Genomic DNA, 26,941 nt, shown 5'->3' with positions numbered 1-26,941 from the left:
ATTCTTAGTTGAAAAAGGAAAGCTGTTCTTCTCAGGGACAGTCCTGTGGGGTACATATGCTTGTGCAGAATACAGCAAAATAAACTTGAACATGTATGAAGACAGTAGTGGCTCAGCGTGTATTTGACACTATTAATTTGGGGTTGCTGTTTAAATCTAGTAATTCAGTGTCATGAAGTGGGGGGACTAGGCAGTGTTTCATACTCACAGTGGAAAGAAGTAAAAGCTGTAAATCAGGACTGCTGAATGAGTCATTTGATGTCTAAATACTTAGACTCTATTTAGAGGTTTGTTTTTATTGCTGTAAAACTTTCCAATACTTCCATCCCCCATCTAACTGTGACCAGACACTGCCAAAACCCAAAGGTGTCGATGCTCTTATACTAACACTTGGTTCTAATCTTCAAAGAAATAAATATGGCTCATTCCCCTATCCCCAGGGATCCATAATTCACTGCGATGGAACTGGGGATTTAGTCTGAAGTAAGATCAAGTCTGCCATAGGGTCTATTAAACCAAATACTTTTTGAAAAGACAAGGAAAACACATTCAACATAATACAGCACATCTGTCTCTCTGTTGTATAACAGTGATGGGTAATTAAACTGGAAAGTAATATGAAATTTTAGATGAAAAGCTTATCGAATTTAAAGTATTACTGGTCATATAAGTTAGACAAGTATTACTTGCAGAATGTGGAACTGTTTTTCTTTTCTCCCAGTCAACTTATTCATCTGCAATTGGAGCCATGGATCCTGGGAATATTGGACCACCAAAAACAGAAGAGCTCAAAGGTAAGTTATGTACTAAAGTATACAGGTCAAAATAACCAATATAATCTTTTCTTTGACAGTATAATTATAGGGAAAGTAATACTGACACTATCACTTATTAAAGATGAACTCAGATAATTGTGGAAATGTTGAACAGCCATTTACATATAAAGATGCTGTTTTTACTCGACTGTTGCAGTTAAGTCAGTTTTCTAGTAATGAAAATTAATTTGCCTTGAATTATTCACATGTTTTGCCATATTTCCTGAGATGGAAAACCACAAAGTCATGTGTGGTCAAATAACTTATTATTTAGGGTCTAGTTACCAACATGTTTAGCTTCACCTTCCACCCTGTTATATCCTGGCAATTTCACAGAATTCATCCATTAATTCATTCAATAAAGATTTATTGAGCCATTTGGTAACAGACAGCATGATAATCTCTGAGATTACAAGGGAGATCAAAGTAGAAGAGGTCTCTGCCCCCATTGAGCTAATAGTCTTTTGGAAAACAAAATAAAATAAAACAAAACAAAACAAAAACTACACAATTTTGTCTTATATTAAAACACAAATTAAAGCCCATGGGGTGACTTATATAGTCACAGTTCCAATAAACTAGAATAAATATTTTGGGTGTTTTCCCAGCATTTTGGCCTATACATTTTCACAGAGCTGAACATTTCACACATCTTTAAAAATATAAAAGGCTTTAATTCTGTTGGTCATGATCACAGTTACCAGAAGGTAGGCAAGGAAAGGAAGTGAAGCCCTCCCTTCAATTTAACTAATTGTAAAAGAGTTTATCTAGAAAAATATTTAAAATAGTGGATAAAAATGAGGCCTGAGTAGATTATTTTAAAATTTCAGTTATTATCGCTCTACATACTCAAGAGTCTATTTGCCTCATTCAAGAGATATTCAATTCATGGAAGACTGGTCAAATTTGGATGTATTTCTGTGCTGCCTGAATTTCTGATAACGTGGGTCTAATTAATCTCAATTCTGAGAACAAAGAGTCATATGTAAGCATTATATATAAATCTGTAATTAGGCTTTACAAAGCCCATGCTAGACAGAAGCAGATGATTTCAAAAGAATTAGCAGAACTGAAAATCTGAAAATCAGTTGCATTTTGGGAGATGCTTAGACGAACTCAAAATAATATCCTGCACCTAATGTGGATTTCCATTTGCTGCCCCAATAGTTAGAACAAGTATAAGCTGGGTTTTGCATGCCTATTTACTTTTAAACATTTATAGGTGACATATAGAAACCCAGGCACTTGCTCAGTTCTACATAAAGGACAAGTGATAGAGATTTTCTTTAAAGCTCATGTCTACATGTGGAAAATACTAGATTAAAATATGATCAGAGAGAGAGAGAAAGAGAGAGAGACCCAAATGCTATCATTGATTATCTCCGGGCAGTTGGATTGTGATTATTTTCTTCTTCTATTTGTTTAAATGTCTTTTCAAAATTTTCAACAATTATTATTACAATTCTACGATATATGGGTTGTATATTTTATTTAAAAATTTAATCAGTTGTGACTAATTTAGCTTATTTTGACCAAAACAAGCTAGTGATTACAAATAAAAAATGTTTTACTTCAGTGATCCCAAACTGATTATAGAGAAGAACAGGAGCAATTTCAAGGCGGGAAATGGGCAACAGTTTCAGCTTTATCTTCCTTTCTTCATAGACATGCCTCCTCAAACCAGTGGTGAAACTAATGAGGACATCTGGAATCCAAATAAAGTTCCAGAAAGAGCAGAGCATGATGACATGTGGGATGTTAGAGAACTACCAGAGTAAGTCAAATGAAGCCAGCAGTGTGTTTAGGGGGTTAAACTAGATTTGTCATCTGATACCATTATATTTTTGACAAGATTCATAAAGTAACTTATACCACATAAAAGATAAAACTATAGTGACACACTATAGGCATGTATAATTGATGTTTTTTTCCTTCTCAAACAGAAATAAATAATAAAACCTAAGATCTTCCTTTCAGTTGTTATCTAAAAAAAAATGAAAAATAGTCATTTCCATTATAAATTTATATTTAATGTCAGTTAGTTGTATAATATGAAAGTCACAGTGGGAAAACAGCCTATTAAATTACAAGTATTCATACAATCTAAATTATTATACTATGTTTATACGTCAAATACTTGCATTTAATTACTCAACGTTCCACATTGACTATGACTGTAAAGCTGTGTTCAATGCTTCAAAAAACATCCCTATGCTTCTATCTTCTAAGTCAGTTCTGGAAGTAGAAGAAGTAGGAGACTGCAGATAATTAACTGGAAAAAAAGTATTCAGCTTTCAAATAAACAATGTTAAAAAAACCATAAACCTCATTAAAAAAATCAAAGGGGATTTTAAAACATTATTGTCTACATGTTAAGAATGAAGAGAATACATCTTAGGTTATGTTTATACAGTACACACACATTCATATGAAAGGTAAGAATTAAGTCACTCATTTTTCATATTGTCTAATAAATGTCAAACATCCATATGTGGCAAGCTCCAAATTTGAGTAAATTTTCACTCTTCTTGATGTTTGATGTTCTGTAGAAAGAACAAACATGAAAGCTTTACATGAATAAGTAATCCAGTCAGGATATGAAGAAAATTGCTTTTTTAGTTTTTTAAATCTTCATTTTCTATCTCATGCAAATATATTTCAAAATGTCCTGATGGGTAAGAAGGAAATGGGTGAAGAATGTGGGCAGGCAGTTCCCAAAAGAAGAATCATTAGTGGCCAAATGAAAACTAATAAGGGCCTAATCTAAGTTACTGGCCTCAGGGAGAAGCATGAGGATCTTTATTTGAGAGTTGGTTTGTTTTTTGTTTTTTTTATGGGTTTTTTTTTTGGCAGATTTGGTATTTGATTAAATATAATGAATGCAAGGAAAGTGTCAAAAATGATGCTGAGGTTACTAGCTTGGGTGACGGGGTGAATAGTAGGGTCATTAACTGTCATTGGGAATGTAGGTGAAGAGGAAGCAATAAGTTTGACTTTAGATGTGTGGCCTGTGAGGTGCCTTTGGGACATCCAGGCAGATCTATATGGTAGGCAGTTGGAAACTTGTGTCTGGAGATGAGGAGAAGAACAGCAGCTAGAGAGAATCTATTTGTGAATCATGGGCATGTGGATCTATACCTTTCTGTGTTGTTTTAACCTGGCTTCACCTTCGTAAATACCTGATAGATGTTATAGTCTATTAAGAAAAACATACTCCACATCAAATAGATACTTGATGTTAGTTTTGTTCCAAGTCAGAGAAATCCCTTTTTCATTCTTGGGCATTCCTATTTGCTAGTGGTCAGAAGTTCAAAGTAGTCCATTAGTCTTCCTGTCCAGAGAGTTACCATTTCTTCATAAGGTAGAATTAAACAGAAAAGATCATTTGTAAATAAATGTTTGCTTACTTCATTCCATTTAAAATGATAGGGTATGTTATGGCTGGCTGCTTCTATAAACCATCCCATCTCTAAGGGCCCAGGTTTGGGGCAAAGGAAAGATTTGTGAATCGTCATGTGTGAGGTGAAATACCAGGAAAATCTTTCATTGAACTAAGAATTTTGTCAGACTAGATTCTAAACACTATACTGTAGCTGGGCTGACTACATTACCAGTGTTTCCATTGTAGAATTTTCGAGGTGGAAATGGCCATAAAAATCATGTAATTCACACCCACCCCCATCCATAAATTGTACAATTGTAGAAGCCAAGATTCCACGAGTTTGTAACTTGATCAAAGCCACACAGTTAATGACAGAAAGGGTACTATACCCGGATTTTTCTAACTCTGTGGTTTAAATTTCGCAGAGGAGAGTTGCTATCTATCCAGCAAACCCTTGGTTATGGGTCCACTATCCTTCCGAGCCATTTTTTTTTCTTTTTTCTTTTATCTTTTTTTTTTTTTTTTTTTTTTTTTGCTGGAAATGACCTTCCCTTTTTCTTATACTTGGAAACTTATTAGAAGTCCCTCAATCCATTTTATTTGTATAACTCTAAAACAGTTAAGCTTCATTTTAGAAAAGAGGTATATATGATATAAATCCTGCTTTACAATATTGGATATTTTTGACTGAATTTCTAGACTTCTATTCCTTTATGTTCTGCTATATGCCTGAAAACTGCAAGTACTTTATTTATTTAGGCCTTTTATTTCTGTAATGGCATGTTCTCATAAGTTTCTAGTTCTCTGCTCTCTGATAGGAAATTGCTTTCATTTGAGTCTCTATATCAATGACTTTTTTTTCAGCTATGAGATTACATACAAACAGCAGGTGGGAACCGAGGATGTATTCCTAGCATTGACGAGAAAGGACTCTTCAACAGCATGTTGTGAGGATCTAGTGGTAAGCTTCTCCCCCATTTTTCTTATGACTATTTCAGCTAAGTTGACTGCCTGTTATAGACATAACACTGTAGGCAACGCTGCAAAAAAATAGTGGTTGCTATGCTGTGTTTCAGGTACTAAGGGAATAATGGGATAGACAGTTTAAAATTGATAAACATACACAAAATAAATTACCTTTACACACATGGATAAGATTTACAAATAAACATAATAAAATCATATGACATAATACACTGTTTCTAGTCCTATCAAAAATTCTCAATCCGATTGGAATGAATTTCTAGTTCTGTCCCATGCATGCCATCTGATTGGTTATTAACTTCTGATGAGTTAACAGGCAATCAGAATGAAGTATTTCCTTCCCTGAATCTGTCTTCTCTCTTATGTCTGTATTTCTTTAATGAGTCAGCTTACATTGGGAAATTTAAAAAAGGATTTTTTCTTGATGTTTGTATCTGAACTTCTGATTTAAGACTCCAAAAAGACATCTCAAGTGTTACTTGGCTTCCTAATTTGAATGACTCTACAGCATGTTGGAGGGCATTCTTTGTGAAGCCACTGTTTCTATAGAATGATAGTAATGCCAACAGTATCAATGAAACCACCTTATTTTTGCTTATTTATTTTTTGAGATCCAGGGCTGTACATCTGTCTTTTCCCCTCCCTCTCTCACAATACTCTACATTATAGAGTACCGAAATGCCCATAAGAGATGCTTAATATTTTTTTTTCCTTACCCGAATGATAAATTGAGTCTCTCTTTTTTGTGAACTTCAGGTTTTTTCTTATTAGCAAAATAAGACATTCATATTGAATCAAGTAACATAATGGGAATAGTGACTTTAAGTACCTCAGGAAATGTTTCAAACTGGAATGAGTTAAAGTTTCAAGTGATCTTGAAGTAATTAGCTCCCAGGGTTTTACCAGTGATATTCAAAGTCCTTTCTTTTAAATTACTGTAAAATTATGTTTTTAATGTCTAGTATTGAGGATTACTCTAAACTCTAGGGAAATTTTAGGCCTTAAATACATAAAAGTGTTGTGGGCCTTTTCATTTCTCTCATGCAAATAGCAATTAGTATTAATGATAAAGGTATACTGAATGAAAAATAGAAACTAAATCACACCTTGGAATAGGAATATTCAATTTATCTAAAACTCAACAAGTATATACCAAAAAATATTTGATCCCTCCCTCTAATGAATTTATAATCAACTGGGGAGACCAAACTAACATAAATGAACTCATTTTATTATTAACAGTTAGACTTAGTGTTGACAATTATAAGTCTAGCAGGAGTTCAGAGGGTCTGGATAAGGAATGAACACCACTGAATGGCAGCAGCAAATGAAACATTTGTTGATGGTATGAGACTTTATCACATTATACTGTTCTTTTTCTCCTTTCTTTTTATTCATATATTCAATCTTTAAAGACTTAGTGAATACTACTACATACCAGACACTGTCCTAAGTACTAGGGATACAGAGATAAATAAGAAATAGTGGATTACCCTTAAAGAATTTCCAGTAAAGGAGGACACTAACAAACCACTGTAGTTCAGTATGGTAAGTACATATTTAAAGGCATATACCACCAGGTACATGGTAACATAAAGCAGAAACACATCAGCTATCTTTGGGTAGAGAGGATTTCTAGTGTCCAACATTCCAAGAAGGACATTCCAAGCAGAGGTAAGAACACATGGAAAGGTATCCTGGCATGAAATAGCATGGCCTCTTTGAGTAAGTAGTGAGTATAACAAGAATAAAGAATAATTATGGACCGGTACACACTGTGGTATACTGGTAAGCCGACTCTCAAAAAAACCAAAAACCAAAACAAACAAACAAACAAAAAAACAGCCCTCATGTGAAGCTTGAATTTTATCCCGTAGGCATATGAATGACATCCACCATCATTGCTTCACCCCACTGGTAAGACCCAGACTAAAGAGGTTGTTGACCCCACCTCAAATATTCCTTGCTCAAATTTATAAACTTATTATTCGTGTTGACAATATGGCATCTTCTCAAACCTAAGACATCATCAAATCGTAAATGTGCCATTCATTTCATAACAAATGAAAATAGGTATGCTATCATATTAAATGTATGTATTGGTTGTGCAGTGCATCCCAATATCAGAAACATTAAAATGGAGGGAAAATTGTGTCTTAGAGCTGACTAAATATGTTATTTGGGTCCTGGACCTGGTCTACATGTAACAATCCGCCCCAGAGCCTTTAAGAAGACCTCTGCTTAAGCTAAGGAAGGTTTTAATAAGATCACAAACAATCTGTTTAAGTACAGGGACTGGTATGGGGTTGGAAAATTTACAAGGCCCACTATTTCCTTTACTCTTCCCAGACTCCAAACAAGAAAGCAAGATTTATGAGTCCTAAATCAAAGCAATTGTCCTAACAAAATTTTGTGTTAAGAATATGTATATCTACAGCAAATCTTCTATTCTTTCCTTTAAACCCCAGCCTAGAGCACCGTTATCCAAATTCTGCCTGCTGCTCTGCTCCTGAGTTTGTAGCTACCAAACTTCCCTTGCCTTATTTAGACATATTATATTTTAAATAAAAATTATATATATTTAACGTGTACCACATGATGATTTGATATACATATACATAGTGAAATGATGACTACATATTATCTCACATAGTTACCATTTTTGTGTGTGTGTGTGGTGACAGGACCTGAAATCTATTTTCTAAGCAAATTCCCAGTATTCAATACAATATTATTAACTACAGTCATTATACTCTGCATTAATTTTAGAGCTAGAGTTAGACTAGTGGCTTGCAGGTTTGTTTTGTTTTGTTTTGACTTGTTTTTAGCTGCCAACCCTTTTCTTCAAATAAAATTCTGTAAGAAAGCCCAGCATATAAAACATAAAAGTACCTCCGCCTTGGTTAAAAGGGTACTATCACCCATGAGACAACTCCTAGGAACAAAACTGAGGCTCCTTGGAACACATTTTGAAAGAAGCAAAGCTGGCTTTTTCTCCTTGTATTACAATTCATTTGAAAAAATAAGGTCAAGTTTACAAGATATCAAATACTCATATAAATTAATGGAAAAATAATAAGTGGGCTAGAGGGTTTTTTTTCTCCTAGGTGACATGTCTATATTTTTCTTCAAACCTCATGAGTAGAATGCCCCTACCTTGCTTTATTTTATTTTATATTTTATTTTCTCTTTCTTCCTCTATAAGCTCCATCCCTCCCCACAACACTCTCACTATACTGGGTTTGATATTTATCCTTGACTATATATCCTTGAATACATATTTATCATATTTTGCTATATATTTTTCTAATTTAACAAATACTGAGCACTTGCTGTAGGCCAGATACTTGATACGTGTAGTGTTGAACAAAATAGATGTTTCTCCTTCTCTCAAGGAGCTTATTGTCAAAAGATCAAGCAGTCCATAAGCAGCAGCACAGACTTTCATAGATCTATCCAATAAGGAAGCAATGAGATCAAATGGATATAGTTCATTACACACAGACAATGTACGTAAGATCAGCATGGTGTCAGCTCCCCATGTCCGTTTGCCCCACACAACAACGACATCGAACTGAAGGGGCCAGATGACAGATGACATGAGCAGTGGAGCACTCTGTTAATGAAGAGTCCACTCTAGACTGTAGCTAATCTGGTTTATAGCCTGCATCTATACCCAAGGGGAGGGAGATAGAAAGTCCTATGCCTTTCTGGAACCAAGTAATAGGAGGGGAAACTGGTTCTTGGCAGCCTTCTGCAAGACAGGGTGCCTCCAACAAGGTAGAAAGACTGATAAGAAACAGTCTCACAAGACTGCCCATTTTCTCATTCCAAGAGAATCACAGGATGTTCTGCCAAGACCTGGGGCAGATCACCGTTGAGCCTTGCCAAAGTGGCCTACGTGGATAGTGCAAGGTTGCCAGAATGTCGTAGTGGAGCCATTTTCCTACATTTACAGTCTATGAATAAAAGTTTTTATCCTGATTGTTTTCACTTAATATAATAATAATAGCAAACAATTTATGTAATGCTTACTAGGTGCCAAGCATTTCATTAAGAACTTTGCACATAGCTCATTAATCCCCACACCAGAACTCGATGAAATCAGTGCCATTATCCCCATTTTACATATGAGGTTACTGAAGCACAAAGAAGTTAAGTAACTTGCTTAAGGTCACACGTTTAGAATCTGACAGAACTACAGTTTGAACCCAGGCAATTTGAATTTGATAGAAGTATATGCAAAGTGATATGGGTGCAGAGAAGAGGAAGCCCAAGCAGACTTCCTAATATGGGTAGCATTTGACCTGGACATTCAAAGAACATAATAGTTTGTTAGGGTGGAAAAGCTGTCTAAGCAGAGTGAACAGCATGAGCAAAAGGCATAGTGCTATGAAAGTATATGCTATGTTTTGAGAACAATTCCTGATGTTTTTGGAGCCCCAGAATGCACTGGCATGGAGTAATAAAATATAAATAGAATAGGCAGCTTTGAGATAGTTGTAAAAACCTTTGAATATTGTACCATGTGCCATGACTTAATTGTGTTCCCCCCAAATCCATATGTTGAAGCCCTAACCCGCAGTGTGATAGTATTTGGAAATGGAGTGTTTGGAAGATAATCAGGTTTCGATGAGGTCACAAGGGTGTGGCCCTTACGATGATATTAGTGCCTTTATCTGAGGAGACATAAGAGATCTTACTCTCCTTGCTTCTCTCCCTTCCATGTGAGCACAGAGTGAGAAGGCATCCATCTCAAGCCATGGAGAGAGCTCTCACCAGAACCTGACCATGCGGGTATTTCTGGCACTCCTAGTCTGTAGTATTTTGTTATGGCAGCCTAAGCAGAGTAAGACATCATGAAATTTGGACTTTATTTTGTGGGCATTAGACTTACTAAATGTTTTAAAGCAAGTGAGTTAAACAATTAGATTCATATTTTGGAACAACTCTAGTGGCAGATTATGGTGAAGGATTTGGTGGAGATTATAGTAGGAGATGAGTGTGACTTTGGAAGACTGGTGATAGGAAAACCAATTGATATACAATTGCAGTAGTTCAGGTGAGAGACGTGAGAGCCTGGGCTATGACAATGGGGATCGAAAAGAATGACTTCAGTAGACATACTGGAGGTAGTATTGTTATGATTTAGAAAGTGTTGAATATGACTTGTAAAGGAGAAAGAAGAGTCAGATTTCTAGTTTGGGTGGCTAGGTGGGTAGTGATGACATTAATCAAGATATGGGAATATAAAGTGGTATATTTCTGGATAGTAGTCTTAGAGATGGTTTTTGTTTCATTTTGCTCATCTGAATTTTCTACATTTTTTTACAATTAATGTCTACTACTTTTGGATTAAGAGTAAACAAAGGATGGATTTGTTTAGGTTGTAGAGATCAGGTATGGAATGCAAAAGAAAGAAGACAAAGTTCTAGGAGAAAAATATTAAGTTTGGGCTATATTGAATTTGGACTGCCTGTAAGAAATTTTGTTGGAAGTGTCCAGCAGGCTGTTAGAAATACAAATCTGTGTGGAATTCAAAAACAGGGACTACAGATGGTGATTTTCAAAGTTTGTGTTTGCCCTTTGAGGGGGTCAGAATATATTACCAGATAGTGCTGGCTTTGAATTGGGCTTGAAATGAAGTAGAACTGATTTCAGTCAGCAGGTGTATGCTTGGAGAAGGGAGGTATTGAGAGGGATACTAGGAAACTTGCAGAAATGGGACTAATTTGGGATAGAGTAAGTAGCTCTTGAGAGGGCGTCAGAGACATTATTGGAAACTAAGAGGAATTGGATCAATGAAGTGAGGTTAGGATTGTAGCATGGCTTTAGAGATATAAATAACAATGATGGGGTAGCCAAAACCTGTCATCAAAACAAAATAGTAAAGAATGGGAACCTCCTCACCCCTGAGAAACAGGGCTGACTGAGGTACCTGACCTCTTGGGTGCCAGTCGGGGAGTGTGGGAAAAGGAACTTTAGGTATCAAAAATATGTAGGGAGATAGCCTGGCTTCCCCATAGGACTATGTTTGGCAGGAAGTGGGATGGGTGCAGTGGGGAAGAATGTCAGGGGATTCCTATTTTCACCCATGGTTGCTGAATAGCGTACTATCTCTAAAATCCAAAACTGAATAGGGCTAGGGTTATTGATATTCTGCCAAATGACCCATCCTTTGTTCTAGGAGAGGGGAAAGGCAGCCTGCAGATAGCTTGATACTCTTTTTGAGCTACAATGGATACATAATATTTTGGTGGTCCTACTTTAATGGATCTATATTGATAAGGGGACTTTCTGATGTAGCCTTAAAAACAAGCCGAAAGTTTCTTTTTTTGTTCATTGTCACCTCCTCACTGGGATATGAGCCTTACTTCATCTCTAAATCTGACTGAGAATGAGCTGACAGTCAGAGATGGGATAGGAGTCAGTCACCATCTGGCAGACACAACCAGGAGTCACGTATTTATCACAAGTATTTATCTCAGAAAGGGCTACCAATCATTCTGAGCCAAGTGTCTGCCCATCCTCTGAGAATTCACTTGCTTCTTGCATGGTCTGCTTCTCAAATCCTGATTTTTCTCTTAAGGTTAAAGCAGTCATATTCATTTACTTTTAGTGAATATATAGATTTGGTTGCTTGATAATGAAATGGATTCTTTTCTCCATTTAAAATTCTAGAGGATGAACCCCTTTTTTTGTCGGCATTCTGATTATAATAACCTTATTTGATTGGTTATATATCAGACTGTGTCGCAGAAAGAAGGATAGTTCAGCTGTAATAAAATTCCTTATTATCAGCTCCAGGCAGCACAGTAAACCTTCAATTAAATTTCTAGTAGTTATCTCAGTAATATACATACATTTATAGTTAATATCATGACTATATTCTTTCATAATGATGGTAGAGGGATGAATACCCCTTTAAAAGCTAACCTACTTGTATAGATGTAATATATTTATGATTATGAAAGATATATTTAAATTTTCAAATAATACTAAAATTAGAGTTGAAGATGAAAGTTCCCTATAGTAGAGAGAAAATGAGAGCTAGAGCGAGAGCAAGAGAGAGAGAGAGATTGGGGAAGAGAGAGAGATTGAGAATGGGCTTAAGGTCAGGAATTAAATAAGGGTGTAAGATTTCTTATACATATTACTTGGTAATAAAAATCAGTAATTTTATATTTTGGTACTGTCATTTTGAGGAAGTATGGTCAAAATTTCTGAATCACATGGTCTGGCATCCTTGAACCTGAACTGGTAGAAACTTCTGAATCTATGCAAGCAGACACATATATTGACCCTAGAAAATACCAATATTTGAGGGATAGATAAAATAAAAGAAACTAAAATAAGCATATACAGAGATGGGGGAAACCATAATAGTATGTGCTGCCTTAGAGAAGTAAAGCAGGATTGGGGTGCAGAAAGAACTTTTAGATTCGTCAATTTAGAAGTATTTGGTAACCTTTGGAAGAAAGTAGCTTGAGGAAGCAACACCAGATCGAAGAAAACTGAATTGTGAATAGGAAGCAAGAAGTGAATAGGAAGTGAGGAAGAGAAGGCAACAAATACAGATTGTTCTTTGAGGTAGTTTAGCAGTGATGAGGAAGAAAAAGAGGAGACGGTGTTGAGGAGAGAGGATTTAGAAAAAAATTTTAGGATAGGAGACACAAGAATGCTTTTCACTTGATGACAAAGATCCATTCATTTACTTGGGCAATATTTATGGAGTACTTATTGTGTGTCACTAGAACTAATGAACAAACAGTAAAAAAAGTAATCATGGTATGGGCCCCCACGACTGTTAGATGTATCACTGACAAATATCTTCTCCCATTCAGTAGGACGTCTTTTTGTTTTATTGATGGTTTCCTTTGCTGTGAAAAAACTTTTTAGTTTGATATAATCCACTATGTTTATTTTTCTCTTTCTTCCCTTGCCTGAGGGGATATATGTGCAATCTAAAGAATAGAATAAATGGGTAAACTAGTCAGAAACCTTCTCAGAGATATAGAGAAAAAAACCTGAAGGTTGCTAGATGGGAGAGGAGTGGGGATGAGGGGGAAGGTGAGGGAATTAGAAAGCACAATCGGTGACCACAAGATTGCCACGGGGATATGAAAGTCAATTTGGGGAATATAATCAATAATGTTGTAAAGATTTTGTAGAGTGTCAGATGGGCACTTGTCTTATTAGGGAGACCACTTCAGGGACAGTGTAAATGCCTGACCACTGCACTGTATCCCTGAGGCTGAAGCTGAATAACAATGAATGTCAACTATAATTTAATATATATATGGTCACAGGATGTGGAGTACAGCACAGGGAACAGAGTCAATGGTATTGTAACAGCAATGTCAGAGGGGTAGTATACTTTTATTACTTTGAGGGGGTTATTACTTTGTTAGGGGTGTAAATGTCTAACTATTACATTGTTTTCTACACCTGAAACTAATAAAAAAAAGACTGTTAGAAATGGATGAAGGTATTTTTGGTTAAGGAAGTGATAGGGAGTACTAGGGTTAGTGGTAGCTACAGTTTTAAATAGTGTGGTCAGGGAGGGTCTCACTGAGAAGGCAATAACAGGATGTTATTGGCATTTAGTACTCAGGAGCCAGGGAAGCTCTAAGTCCTGCAATAAGAGGGACACTTCAGAAAAATGAAGAGTTGCCCTGCACAAAATTAGAAAAAGAGAGACTTAAGGTACGAGGGTAACCACTCAGCAGTATTAAACCCTGTTGATTACTCCCTCCTTACGGAAACACCTTTTTCTCTTCAATGACCCCACTCTCTCCTGGTTTCCCTTCAAAAATCACTGGGCATTCCTCACCTCCTTTGGTCCCAAGTCACTGGCTCTTCCTCTCCTGCCTGAAGTTCTCTAGGTCTCTGAAAATTATTTGTCTTTTTTCTCTGTTCTCTTCCCATCTAGCCCTCTGGCTTTAAATACTATTTATCTCTTTAGTCTTGACCTCTGCCGTGAGATTCAGACTCATATAACTAACTGCGTACTTGACATCTTCCACTTGTTTAATAGGCAACTCCAACCTAATGTCCAAAACACAACTCTTAATTGTCTTCCCCATACCTCTTTCTCATACGCGTACATCTTCCTCATTTCAGGAAATACAACAACAAATTGCACAAGCTAACAACCTAAATTATCCCTCATTCCTCTTTCCTTTATACCTTATATGCAATCCATCAGCAAGTCTTATTGTCTCTACTTTCAAAATATATTCTAAAGCCATCTCATTTTCATTACCATCACAACTACCCTCATGTTCCAAACCACCTTAATCCATCACCGGACCATTATGATTCCCTCCTGACTCATCTCCATCCTTCTACTCTTGTTTCCTTGCAACCTTTCCACAATGTTTAGAGCAATTCTTTCAAAAAGTAAATCAGATCAGGTCACTTCTTTGCTCAGAGCCCACAACGGCTTCCTATTGCACGTAAAACAAAATCCAAACTCCTTATCTTGACCTATGAAGCCTTATATGATGTGACCCCTACCTACTTATTCAGTTTCATCTGATGCCACATTTTCTTCCTTGTTCATTATGTTCTAGCTACCCTGGCTTTCTTTCTGATCCTTCAATATGTAAAGTTATTTCCTGATTCCTTGCTGTTCATTCTACTTGGAATGCTCCTTCCTCCCTCAGATAATGATAATTCTGCCTCCTTTTTCTTTCCTGTTTAATTGCATCAGTACCTCCAGAATTACATTACATAATAGTGGCAAATGTTGGTCATTATTTTGTACTTCTCACTTTTTAAAAATTTCTATTGGGGAAGGGGAACAGGACTTTATTGGGGAACAGTGTGTACTTCCAGGACTTTTTTCCAAGTCAAGTTGTTGTCCTTTCAATCTTAGTTGTGGAGGCTGCAGCTCAGCTCCAGGTCCAGTTGCCAGTTGCTATTTGCAGGGGGCGCAGCCCACCATCCCTTGCGGAACTCAAGCAGTTGAACCGGCAACCTTGTGGTTGAGAGCCCACTGGCCCACTGGCCCATGTGGGAATCGAACCGGCAGCCTTCGGAGTTAGGAGCATGGAGCTCCAACTGCCTGAGCCACCGGGCCGGCCCCTGTACTTCTCACTTTAATTAGAATGTTTCTAGTGTTTCCTCATTCAATCTGGTACTGAATTTTGGGCTATGTGTTAAGAAACTATTTATTCTGATTTTATTAAGAGTTATAAGCAAGAATGATGATGAATTTGAACAAATGCCCTCTTAATATTTGTGGAGATCAATATGATTTTTTAGTTTTGATTATTGGTAAATTATATTAAATTTCTTAATATTGAACCACCCTTACATTCATTCATGTATTCATTTATTCCACAAATATTTATAGAATGTCTATGATGTGCCAAGTACTGTTCTAAGCACTGAAGATACTGCAGTAAGCAAAAAACAACTATTACTACCCTCACTGGGGCATACCTTCTAGTGTGAGAGAGAAATGAACAAAATAAATGTGTAAACTTTGTTGTACATTGGAAGTTGGTAAATGCTATGAAGAGGAAAAGAGCAAAGGGAAGTGATAGGGAGTACTAGGGTTGTTAGTGGCTGTAATTTTAAATAGTGTGGTCAGGGAAGGTCTCACTGAGAAGGCAATATTTGTGCAAATACTTGAAGGAGATGAGGAAGTAAGGCTAGGACGTTGGAAAAGTCGTCTAAGTGGATATTTAAATCACCAAGATTTAAGACAGAAGAAGTTAATGTTAGAAATATCAATGGAGAACAAAGAACTATTAGAGAAATTAGGGTGGGGGTAAGACCCAGGAATTGGTAGATAAGTGCAGCGAGGAGGTTAATTGGTGGTATAGTGTGAAGGCATGAGATTTATTTTTAAAAGCTGGAGGGAAGAGGCAGGCCCTGTGATATAAGGGGGATGGGAGAAAAAAAAACAGGCACCAACTGAGAAGACTATAAGGGAAGCAGTGTCACTAAGGGAGATCTAGATTTCAGTTAGATTAAGAGGGTAAGGGGGATCAAATATACGGTGATGGAAGGAGAACTGACTCTGGGTGGTGCACACACAATGGGATTTATGGATGATGTAATACAGAATTGTACACCTAAAATCTATGTAATTTCACTAACAATTGTCACCCCAATAAATTTGGGGAAAGAAAAGAAGTTGAAGAGAATATTCAAGGGATGTACTATCTGTTCCAGACGACCTAGTGGAAGGGGTAGGAAATGTAAACAAAATAGGAGATAAGATCCAGATGATTAGGTGATAGGGACGGACATGAGAATCTGCGGTTTCTTGTTTTTATTGACAAGTAAAGATAAAAACATAATGAATTAAATTCTGGTGGTCTCAAGACAGTGGTGGTGAGGCTGTGAGTGTTTGGGGGTGAGCTATCTAGAATCCATAAATTAAATAAGAACAACTTCCAAGTGTCAGGCCAAACACTTCTGTACATCTTAAGTTTCACTGGAATTTCAATTAGTAGAGATCGGTCAAGTTTCATATAAGATAGTTTCAGTTATTCTTCTGTCCTGGTACTCAGGAATGACAGTTCATGAGGAAACCTAGAATGTATGACCTCTTTGGAATACTTGCTATTTGGCCTTCACATTTCAATTTTCAAACACCTTATAATATGATCATAGACATTTATCTGAGGAACTAGGGAGCCTTTGTTAATAACTTAGAGATTATAGGAATATGATCTCTTCAAGAACCATCTTGTCATATAATTCTATCATAAGAACAAGGTAAGAAAGAGGAAATTTAAAACTCAAAATGATAATTCCACACCAATGACCCTCCCCCCAAAGGCTTAGTGTATTAAGCCAGCTCTGTTACAACACACGGAGAATAAATGAAGGACGATGAAAATAACTTGTAAGCAATTTGACCTACCTTTTTACCTATCTTCAGGAAAGTCCCAAAGTTAATTCCTAGAGAGTGACTGAGTAGTTTTGACTACTTACCTGAAGACAAGCTGAAATTGGGAAGAAAGGATCTCACAAACCTTAAATTAGTGAACTTTTTTCTGTTACTTTTTATTCACCAGGCAAGAAGGCAGAGGTTTGAACTAAAGTTGGTGGTGGATAGTGTGGTAACCAGCCTACAAGATATCTCCCAAAGGTTCTCACCTCCTGATATTCTTCCCTTTTGTGCAGTCCCCTCTCACGTTGGATAGGGCTGACCTGTATAACCAGTGAGATATTACAGAAATAAAATAATATAATTTCTGAGGCTACGTTAAAAAATGGCATCGCTTCTGCCTTGCTCTTTTGGATCATTTACTCTGGGGAGAAGACAGTTGTTGTGTCACAAGGATACTCAAGCAGCCCTTAAGACCTATGGAGAAGTCCATGTTGTGAAGAACTGAGGACTCCTGCAAACATCCATGTGAGCAAGCCATCTTGGATGCAGAACATCTAACCCCAATAAAGCCTTCAAATGTCTGTGGCCCCAGCCAATATCTTGACTACAATCTCATGATAGACCCTAAGTCAGAACTACCTAGCAAAGCCATTCCCAAATTCCTAACTCATGGAAAATGTGTGAGACAATAAATGTTTATTGTTATTTTGAGTCATAAATTGGAGGGTGTGATTAGTTTTGGTTATGTAACAATAGATAACTAATAAACAGTAAATAACTTAAAGTGACAGAACCAGAATTCCATCCCAAGTTTGACTCCAAAGGTTGAGCTCCCAAAAGGTTGCAAGTTTTCCAATGAAATTTTTAGCAGTTTTTCTTTTTTGCCTATTAAAACAGTGTAGTCTTTTAAAGTAATTTCAATTTATTGCCTATCTAAAGAAAGGCATATCAATCCCTTTAACTGCTTGGTCAGTGACGTACTGTATTTATTAATATTGGACAAATTAAGTCTTGGGTACAATCAGTTAGAAGTCAATAAATAATCATGTCCATTCTCCAGGTGTTCATTAAAAGTATCTCTAAAGAAGTCTGATTCATGTTTCAGGAGGAGTTTTTCTTTTAAGATTCCTCAATGAATCTTCTATCTTGTAAGATATTAATGTGTATCATTTCACTTAATTTGTTCTTTCTCTTATCCCTCTTCTGAAATTGTGACATTTTAGTACACAATTTTAATTTCCTCAAGAGGAAAAATTGTTGTTTCTGAATTACCCTTCACTAGAGTTGCAAATGATTTCAAGAATCACTTTGAAGTTCTACCCAAAAGTTGTATCTAAATTTCACAGAACTCGTAATTTTTTTCCTCCCTCAAATGTCATCTCAAACCCTGGGGAAATAATATTTTCCCTTGAAAGATCTAAACATTTTACACTAAAGAAAGAAATATTTGTATCCTCTGGTCCAGGTGACATGAGTCATCCTGCAACTAAAGAACATCTCAACTCGACTGTCAGATTTCAATGTTATTACAGAAAAATTGGTCTTTCTTTGTCTAATAAAATGCTCATTTACTTTGAGCCAGAGCACCTATAACTACCTCTTTGAGAAATGTTCCATTTATCTCCTTTAAAGCATCTTTAATTATAAAGATTTGAATTTTCAAAATATGAATTAGGAGGTAATTCTTTGTTTAATGAAAATATTAACCATTTAATATATTTAGATAGCAGGACCTCTATAGCTCTATTTACAAATAGTTTTTATATACAGATATAATAAAATAAGCTATAATAAAATAAGCTATAAAGTATGTGGTGGTCCACATACTTTAAATTGCAAAAGTACTGTTGCCTACTTTAAGCTCTTTATAAGGAATTCCATTTTTCCCATTACTTATTTGATATGTATTTCACTCATAATCTACGGCTTTTATCCCTGTCAGTCCAGCTCTGAAATCACCAGATGTCCAATATTTCAAGTCTTTTAGCTTATTTTAGATAAAGCTTTATAATTTACAAACTTTGGTTGTTTTTTCTTTGTTTTTGGAAACGATGTGCCATATCATCTCAAATAGATAGATAGATAGATAGATAGATAGACTTCTGTCAGAAAGATAATTAAAATGGGAGATAAGTCTTTGTATTGTGATAAAATACACATAATATAAAAATCACCATTGGTGACATTTAGTATATTCACAATGTTGTGCAACCATCACCAATATATAATTCCAGAACATTTTCATCAACCCAAAAGGAAATTCATATCCATTAAATAGTCATTCATCTTTATTCCCTCCCCAGCCTCTGGCAACCACCAATCTGTTTTTAATCTCTATGTATTTGCCTATTCTGAATATTTCATATAAATAGAATCCTATAACATATAGCTTTTAGTGCCTGGCTACTTTCACTTAGCTTAATGTTTTCAAGGTCCATCCATGTAATAGCACTTCATTCTTTTTCATGGCTGAATAATATTCCATTGTATGGATATTTCACATTTGGGTTATCCATATTCATCAATTGATACACTTTAGGTTGTTCGTACCTTTGGGCTATTGTGAATACTGCTGCTGTGAACAAAAACATTATGTACATATTTTTGTTTGAATACCTGCTTTTAATGCTCTTGGGTATATACCCAGGAGTGGAATTACTGGGTCACATCGTAATTTAGATGAAACATTTTTAAGCGAAATCTTACCAAACCAATAAATAGTCCCATTTTATGTGTAGGGGTCATATTTTTATTTCTCTTTTGTTATGTTATAAACTTTTCTGGACTCCTACACTTCTCTAGGAAATGTGGTATGGGGGTTTATACCAGGAGTACAAGATGGCATCATCAACCCACACCCAACATGAGAACTAACTATTTTTTATACACAGGGGCCCACTGATATAAAGGCAGTTGAAGGTCCCCAACTCTAGCAGGTGTGCTGGTATGCACCTTCAGGCAATGAAGGTTACAAGCAAGTAAGCAAACTGTTTCTATATAGCTTTGGAATCAAATAGACCTAGTCAAATTACATATAGCTTACTCAGATAGACCTTGGGCCACTCACTAAACTTCACTGTATCTAAGTTTCTTCATCTGTAAAATGGGGATAATAATCCCTGCTTCTCAAGATTGTTATGAGGAAAGGGAATAGCTTGGCACATAGTTAGCACTTAATAAATATTAGTTCTCATTTCCCCATATTTACTCACGCTCTTCAAATTAACTGTTCTTCAAGACAACAGTATTTTCTCATTTTCTCTTTCAGGTTAAAATCAAACTGCCAAATACGAACCCTTCTGAAATTAAAGTTGATATCCAGGAAATGATCCTTGACCTTCGTACTCCTAATAAGTGAGTAAAACTTAGAACTAGAATAATGTGTTATAATATTAATGAATGTTTAGTCAATATTCTTTAAAAAAATGTACATAGTTATTTTGCATCACCCTTACAGTTTGAAGAAAAGTGAAAAAGTCAGTCATTCAGATCTTTGATCTACATGATATAAACATAAATATATTTGGGAATACCTAGATAGTTTTTCTACTGTGCATCAGTACATTTGGACTAGGTCGATACCACCAAAACACAGTCTTTGACATTCAGATGCAGTTGGCTTATCTGCCAGGAAAAATAGCTAGAAGTAAAAATCCCTTAAGTTGTGAATCTTGCATGTGTTTTTTTTGTTCTGTTTGTTTGTTTGTTTGTTTGTTTGTTTGTTTGTTTTGTACAGTGATGGCATAAGAGAAGCAATGTCTTTAAACTTTTTGGGTATGGTGGGAGGCTCCAAGGTTAAGTTTGATTATATTCATCTAAAAACCAACAAAAAGTCTTGTCATCAATTACTTAAAACAAAATTCTAGCAGCTAATTTATTACTAGATCCTCAAGTTGTGTGAATACATTTTAAAATAATATAGATGATAATGGAATGATTCAATTAAACATTTTGATATTCTGAAAATTATCTTGTTATTACACAGATTCAAATCATGTCCCCCAAACACAGTACATACAGTAAAATTGATATAAAATATTTGTCCTGAAACCTGGATAAATTAGTCCTCTCTCTCAAAACTAATGCTGTAAAGCAGAAATCCATGGAACCCGGTGTGTACTAGATAAAATATCTAAATATCTCACTGCTTTGTTCACATTTCATCTGGATGTATAGCAGTGAACACACTTTGGATGATTGCAGTGGTTCTTTCTCTGTAACTCATCAACATTTCAAACTGGGTGTGGGGAGCAGTCAGCTGCTGGTACATTCTCTTCCTTCCATTATCAGTACCTACAATTCTACTTTGTTAATCTTAGGGCTTCAAAAAAATGTAGATCCCTCATGTGAAAGACTTCTCTGTGTAAACAACCCAATGTACATACATAGCTTAACCTTGATTTCTACAGCACATGCTTTTAACCAAAAATGATCTACAGATGAATATACATAAAATATTTCCTCATTACTTATATAGTAATTTTGAAGTGTATTCTCACAAAATAAAAGTCTCACGTTATAAAAATTGCATTCACTATTCCTACCATTCACTTCAAGGAGTATTGTAATTTTTTCATTGCATATTATGCACACATTTATTCTTCCATCCAAATTTTGCGTGGAAAGTTGGTTAAATGGACAATCAATATTCTGTGATATTTGTGCGCTTGCTAAAAGCACACACACAGCTACACACCATGGAGTTAATTTCCGTTCCCCTAGCAGTTCTCACTGTCTCCATCAATCTTTAGGCAGCTGCTCTGGCTATGCTGTCATTCCAGATATCTATCAGAGCCCACTAAATGAAAGACTCACACAGAGACACTTTTCCACACAGAATGTGGGCTGCACTAGGTCATTTGAATCATACTATACTTAATCGCTTAAGAAAAAAAATCATTAATTAAAATAGAAGACACAAGATAGAATTAAGATTTTTTGTTGTTTTTGTTTTTGTTCTTTTAAAATCTCTTTTCCTAAACACTGGAGCATTCTTTGGAGCTATGCTATTATCTGAAATTGTATTATTGGAAATGTGTCTTGTTTTTGAGTTTATTTATACTCATATCTACTTTATTTAGTTTCTAACTTTGACACCCTGTAAAACTGTGTTTACTTGCTTCAAGAAAGGTGAGAGAAGACATTCTATTCATGTATCTGTAAGGCAGACAGCAAGTGCATTCATTTTCACTGAATTGACTAGTACCATCAATCAAATAATAATCAATCGCATTGTAATTATTAGTAATACCCAGATATTTAGCATTGTACAATCAAAATAAACAAATCTCCTGACTTTTGTCTTCATATGGGCTTTCATTATTTTTCAAAGTGAATTCTAAGAATATCATAAATGAATTCCTTAAATGTGATAATAAAAACACATTCTAAAGACAAGTATGAATCAATTTTGATTTAGTACTACTTTAGATTATTCTCACCTTTGCTGTGCTCCTTTAACTTAGATTAATTTCAAATTGACTGATGTTCAATGACATTGATACCTAACATAAAGTTTTCTAAATGGAATAGTGAATTGCAGCTCAGTAGTTATTTCTGCACTTTCTTTGAAAATTATTATGTCTCCAATAGGAAACCTTAAACAGGCCATGTCTGTTTTTAACCAGGATATGTAAATCAAATCACTTATTAACTACACAAAATAAAAACTGCATTATTTGAATATGCACAGAATAAGGTTGTCCTTTATTTAATTTCTTGCAAGGGACATCAACTTGAATTCTCTAATATAACTGTAAACATGTAAGTCTCTACACTAGAATTCATTGTATAGATAATTTTTTTAATTAAATTTACTGGGGTGACAATTGTTAGTAAATTTACATAGATTTCAGGTGTACAATTCTGTATTACATCATCTATAAATCCCATTGTCTGTTCACCACCCAGAGTCAGTTCTCCTTCCATCACCATATATTTGACCCCCTTCCCCTCATCACCCACCTCCCACCCCCTTACCCTCTGGTAACCACTAAATTATTGTCTGTGTCTATGAGTTTTTGTTTCTCATTTCTAATGAAAGTTGGCACTGGATAAACATTTGATAATGCCTAAACTGTAGCTTCTTAAAAAGCAAATGTATTATCAATGTAAAGGAAGAGAAATGGGCAGAGGACCTGAATAGACATTTGTCCAAGGAAGACATACAAATGGCCAATATACATATGAATCATCAGAGAAATGCAAATAAAAAACACAATGAGATATCACCTCACCCCAGTCAGAATGGCTATCATCATCAAGGCAAATAGTAACAAGTGTTGGAGAGGCTGTGGAGAAAAAGAAACCCTCATACACTGTTGGAGGGAATGTAGATTGGTGCAGCCGCTATGGAAGGCAGTGTGGAGGTCCCTTAAAAAATTAAGAATAAAATTACCATATGACCTAGCAATACCTCTCCTGGGTATCTACACAAAAAATCTGAAAACATTTATCCGTAAAGACATGTGCTCCAATGTTCACTGCAGCTTTATTTACGGTGGCCAAGACATGGAAACAACTAAAGTATCCTTCGATAGATGAACGGATAAAGAAGTTGTGGTATATATACACAATGGAATACTGTTCTGCCATAAGAAAACATGAAATAGTATCATTTGCGACAATATGGATGGATCTCGAGATTATTATGCTGAGCAAAATAAGTCAGACAGAAAAAGTCGAGAACCATATGATTTCACTGATATGTGGTATATAAAACTGAAAACAACAAAAGAACAAGACAAACGAACAAACAAAAACTGATCGACAAAGACAATAGTTTAGTGGTTACCACAGGGTAAGGGGGCAGGGAGGTGGTAGATGAGGGTAAAGGGGATCCAATATATGGTGATGGAAAGAGAACTGACTCTGGGTGGTGAACGCACAATGTGAGATATAGATGATGTATTACATAATTGTACACCTGAAATCTATGTAACTTTACTAACAAGTGTCACCCCAATAAACTTTAATTAAAAAAGAAAGAAAGATGTAAATGAAAACCCACAAAAATGTAAAAGAAGAGGTATTTGGTTTTAAAAGTTTGTTCATATTTTATAGTATGAATCTATAGAAGTTGTTTCAATATCCTTTCGTGGTGTCTGATTTGCTTTCATACATCTACTTATTCACTCAGCAAACATTTATAAAGTCTTCTGCCAATACTTGGGGTGGTGGGGGCGTAACACCAAGGTAAGATACAGCCCTGTCCTTCAGTGAATTGTACACGGTTAAGCATTGTGGAATTTTTTTTGTTTAAATATAGATGTCACTTCAGATGTCAGACAGTAAAATGGATGAGACAAAAATACTTTCCTTCTCCTAAGAGCCTAAATAAGTTGCAGTTTGTTTTGATCAAAATTTTAGCATGTGAAGCCTTACTACTAAAGACTAGACAGAAATGCAGGGACAGATGGATCATCCCAATGACCACTAACTGTCTCCTTTGAATTTATTTCTCTCTGGGCAGAGAAGTGCACATTATCATTGGAACTCCTTCTTCAGCTGATTTATAGCTGTCTTGCAGTGCAGTGAAGCTACCACCACAGAGCTTTGCTTTCTTTTTAAAATGAATATGTCACCATTTGTAGAATAAGGGATAAAGCAAATCTAACTGTAGCACGACCTATATTGTTAACAACTTTAAAACGATGCACTCTAAACATTTCTGCACCAACTCTTTTTTTGAGATGTCAGATATTACAGGCAACATTAAAATACTTCATAATTTCATTACTTAAGGTGGAGGGAGCTCTTTATCCTACCCCAAATATCTAGAATGGAAGAAGAATCACAGAAAATTTCTTCTTCGGGTTCCATAGATGTGTGACCAATACTTTTATTGAGTCCAGTGTCCTGAACTTAGGTCTTTGCAAATGAGTAAAGAGGCAATTGATTTTCAAGGGTTTTGTTTTCAAATACTAGTTCTTTATACAAGTATTCAATAAGTACCCCTCAAAATTACCAGATTCTTTTACTGATTTGGATCTTACACCTTCTAAAAGATCTTTTCTGTCCACTTTTTATAGAGATACTCAAGCCCTGTATTTAGAATGTGAGGTAACAAGTGTTTCACGAATTTAATTTTCTTCAGATACCAGCATGTGCCAACACCATGCATAATTCAGATTCATAATACTATGACAGAATTATGGATGTCACATTCCAGCCATGTATATAAAGCATGCAGCTCTCCAGCAACTGGGCCATCAACTGCAAAATAAACCCAGCAATCTCTCACCGGGAATTTATCTCAATGTATAGTAGAAAGAACCCGAAGCCAAGCACAGAGAAGCATTCTCATTGATCTGATATTGAAATCATTCCAGGCCTGAGTTTCAGTAACTACATGTGCAGTAGAGACTCAGCCGAAAGTTGTGTTAGTGGAATTCTTATAAAACCATTCCAATTTTCAGATATGTATCAGACAGTCACATTCCATCTACACATAAGTATGACTGGCAACAGATCTATGCAACCAACTTAAAGTTGCAATGGTTCTATGTCTATGCCGATAAACATAGCCTGAAGCTCTGTTGATATAATGCAAAATGAGGTCAATTTAGAAAAATGGGGGGGAGGGGTCAAAACCACTGCTTGGATTTTTAAGGCCAAACAACTGGTATACTATGTGCGTTATTTAGGCATACTTTTGATCCAGTAGTTATACTGTCTAAATACTGTTTTTTGGTTCCTAATATTCTGATGGTATATATTGCTTTCCATTACCTTATTAAAAGTGGTATCTTCTTGATATCACTTTAGGAAGCTGCTTCTATGTATTTATATCATTTTTGTTGTGTTTTGTTTTTAGGAAGCTATTGCTGAACTTCCCCCATCCTGTGGAATGTGACAGTGCCAAAGCTGTGTATATCTTGGAGACGGAGACTCTTGAAGTCACCGCAACTCTGAAAAGAGAGTTCGATTTTGTTAATTTCTTCTGAAACTGCATGAGTAAAGAGGAAAAGTGGCAAAACAGCCCTGACAAAAAATTAAAAAATTTGAACAAAAATGGTTAATGTTTTCTATCTTTTTTAATTATTCTGGCATACTTCAGAAAGGGCATAAATTCAATTCTACTGATATTCTGATCATTTACAGTCATTTCTGTTACTCTGAGAGGAAATATTGTTTTCTCATAATAATAAGCTATTCCATTTTTATAATGATAGTGGGATTGAATTTACAGGTTAACCCGTTAGATTACTACATGGTCATTTAAATAACTGAAATATGACCATAAAATGGTTGGTCCACTTATTTCAGTAGTCTTAAGAACTTAAGCCGATTAATTATACTATCATACAATCAGTTGCGTAGCAGCAATTGGTTGCTATTATCACCAGAAAATAGTATTTGATTGTCTTTGCATTGGTCTGATGAAATGATTTAGTGTTCTCTGTTTAGGCTCTCACTATTGTTGTGCAATATACAAATAACAAAGGATTCTAAATAGTTTGATGCTCCGTACTAACCACATGTTTTACTTGAATCAAAAAATACTCTTGCGCACACAGTATTATTTGGATTCATCATTCCTGCTCTCAATGTTTGGATCTAGTTAGGTTAAAAATATTTTTCCTTTTGTGCACTAATAATTATTAACAATGCCTTTCGGGGTACTGTGTTTATATTTAGTAATTTAAATCCTTGACATTTAAAAGGAATATAAAGAAAAGCGTGACACATTTACAAATCCTGTTCTTCCTCGTTTCCTATATTTATTCTTATTTGGACCTACCTATTTTTATGAATTATGCCAATTCCACCTACCTCTCTACACTGCATTGCATAAGTTTATTTCAGAATTATTTATGAACATATTATATTTTAAAGCTTATGTGACTTGGCCTCACATATCATTGTAGATCTGTGGAAGTACCTGGGAGCAAATTTTGAAGAGAT

General features: G+C 35.6%; 1 protein-coding gene across 1 annotated transcript in view; it reads left to right on the top strand.

Moving 5' to 3' along the window:
- DNAAF6 (dynein axonemal assembly factor 6) overlaps positions 1 to 26,022 on the top strand; it is a 35,321-nt gene extending 9,299 nt beyond the window's left edge. Inside the window, exons 3-7 of the mRNA XM_081042886.1 lie at positions 722 to 794; positions 2,481 to 2,589; positions 5,062 to 5,158; positions 20,304 to 20,389; positions 25,851 to 26,022. Of these exons, the coding sequence (XP_080899012.1) occupies positions 722 to 794; positions 2,481 to 2,589; positions 5,062 to 5,158; positions 20,304 to 20,389; positions 25,851 to 25,980 (495 nt within the window). The 3' untranslated portion in view covers positions 25,981 to 26,022. The remainder of the gene's footprint in view (positions 1 to 721; positions 795 to 2,480; positions 2,590 to 5,061; positions 5,159 to 20,303; positions 20,390 to 25,850) is intronic.
- Positions 26,023 to 26,941: the final 919 nt, after the last annotated feature.

Source organism: Rhinolophus hipposideros (genome assembly GCF_964194185.1).
Source record: "Rhinolophus hipposideros genome assembly, chromosome: X".
NCBI lineage: Eukaryota > Metazoa > Chordata > Mammalia > Chiroptera > Rhinolophidae > Rhinolophus > Rhinolophus hipposideros.
The sequence above is the reverse complement of the archived record's forward strand: the minus strand, read 5'-3'. Positions and strand labels throughout refer to the sequence as shown.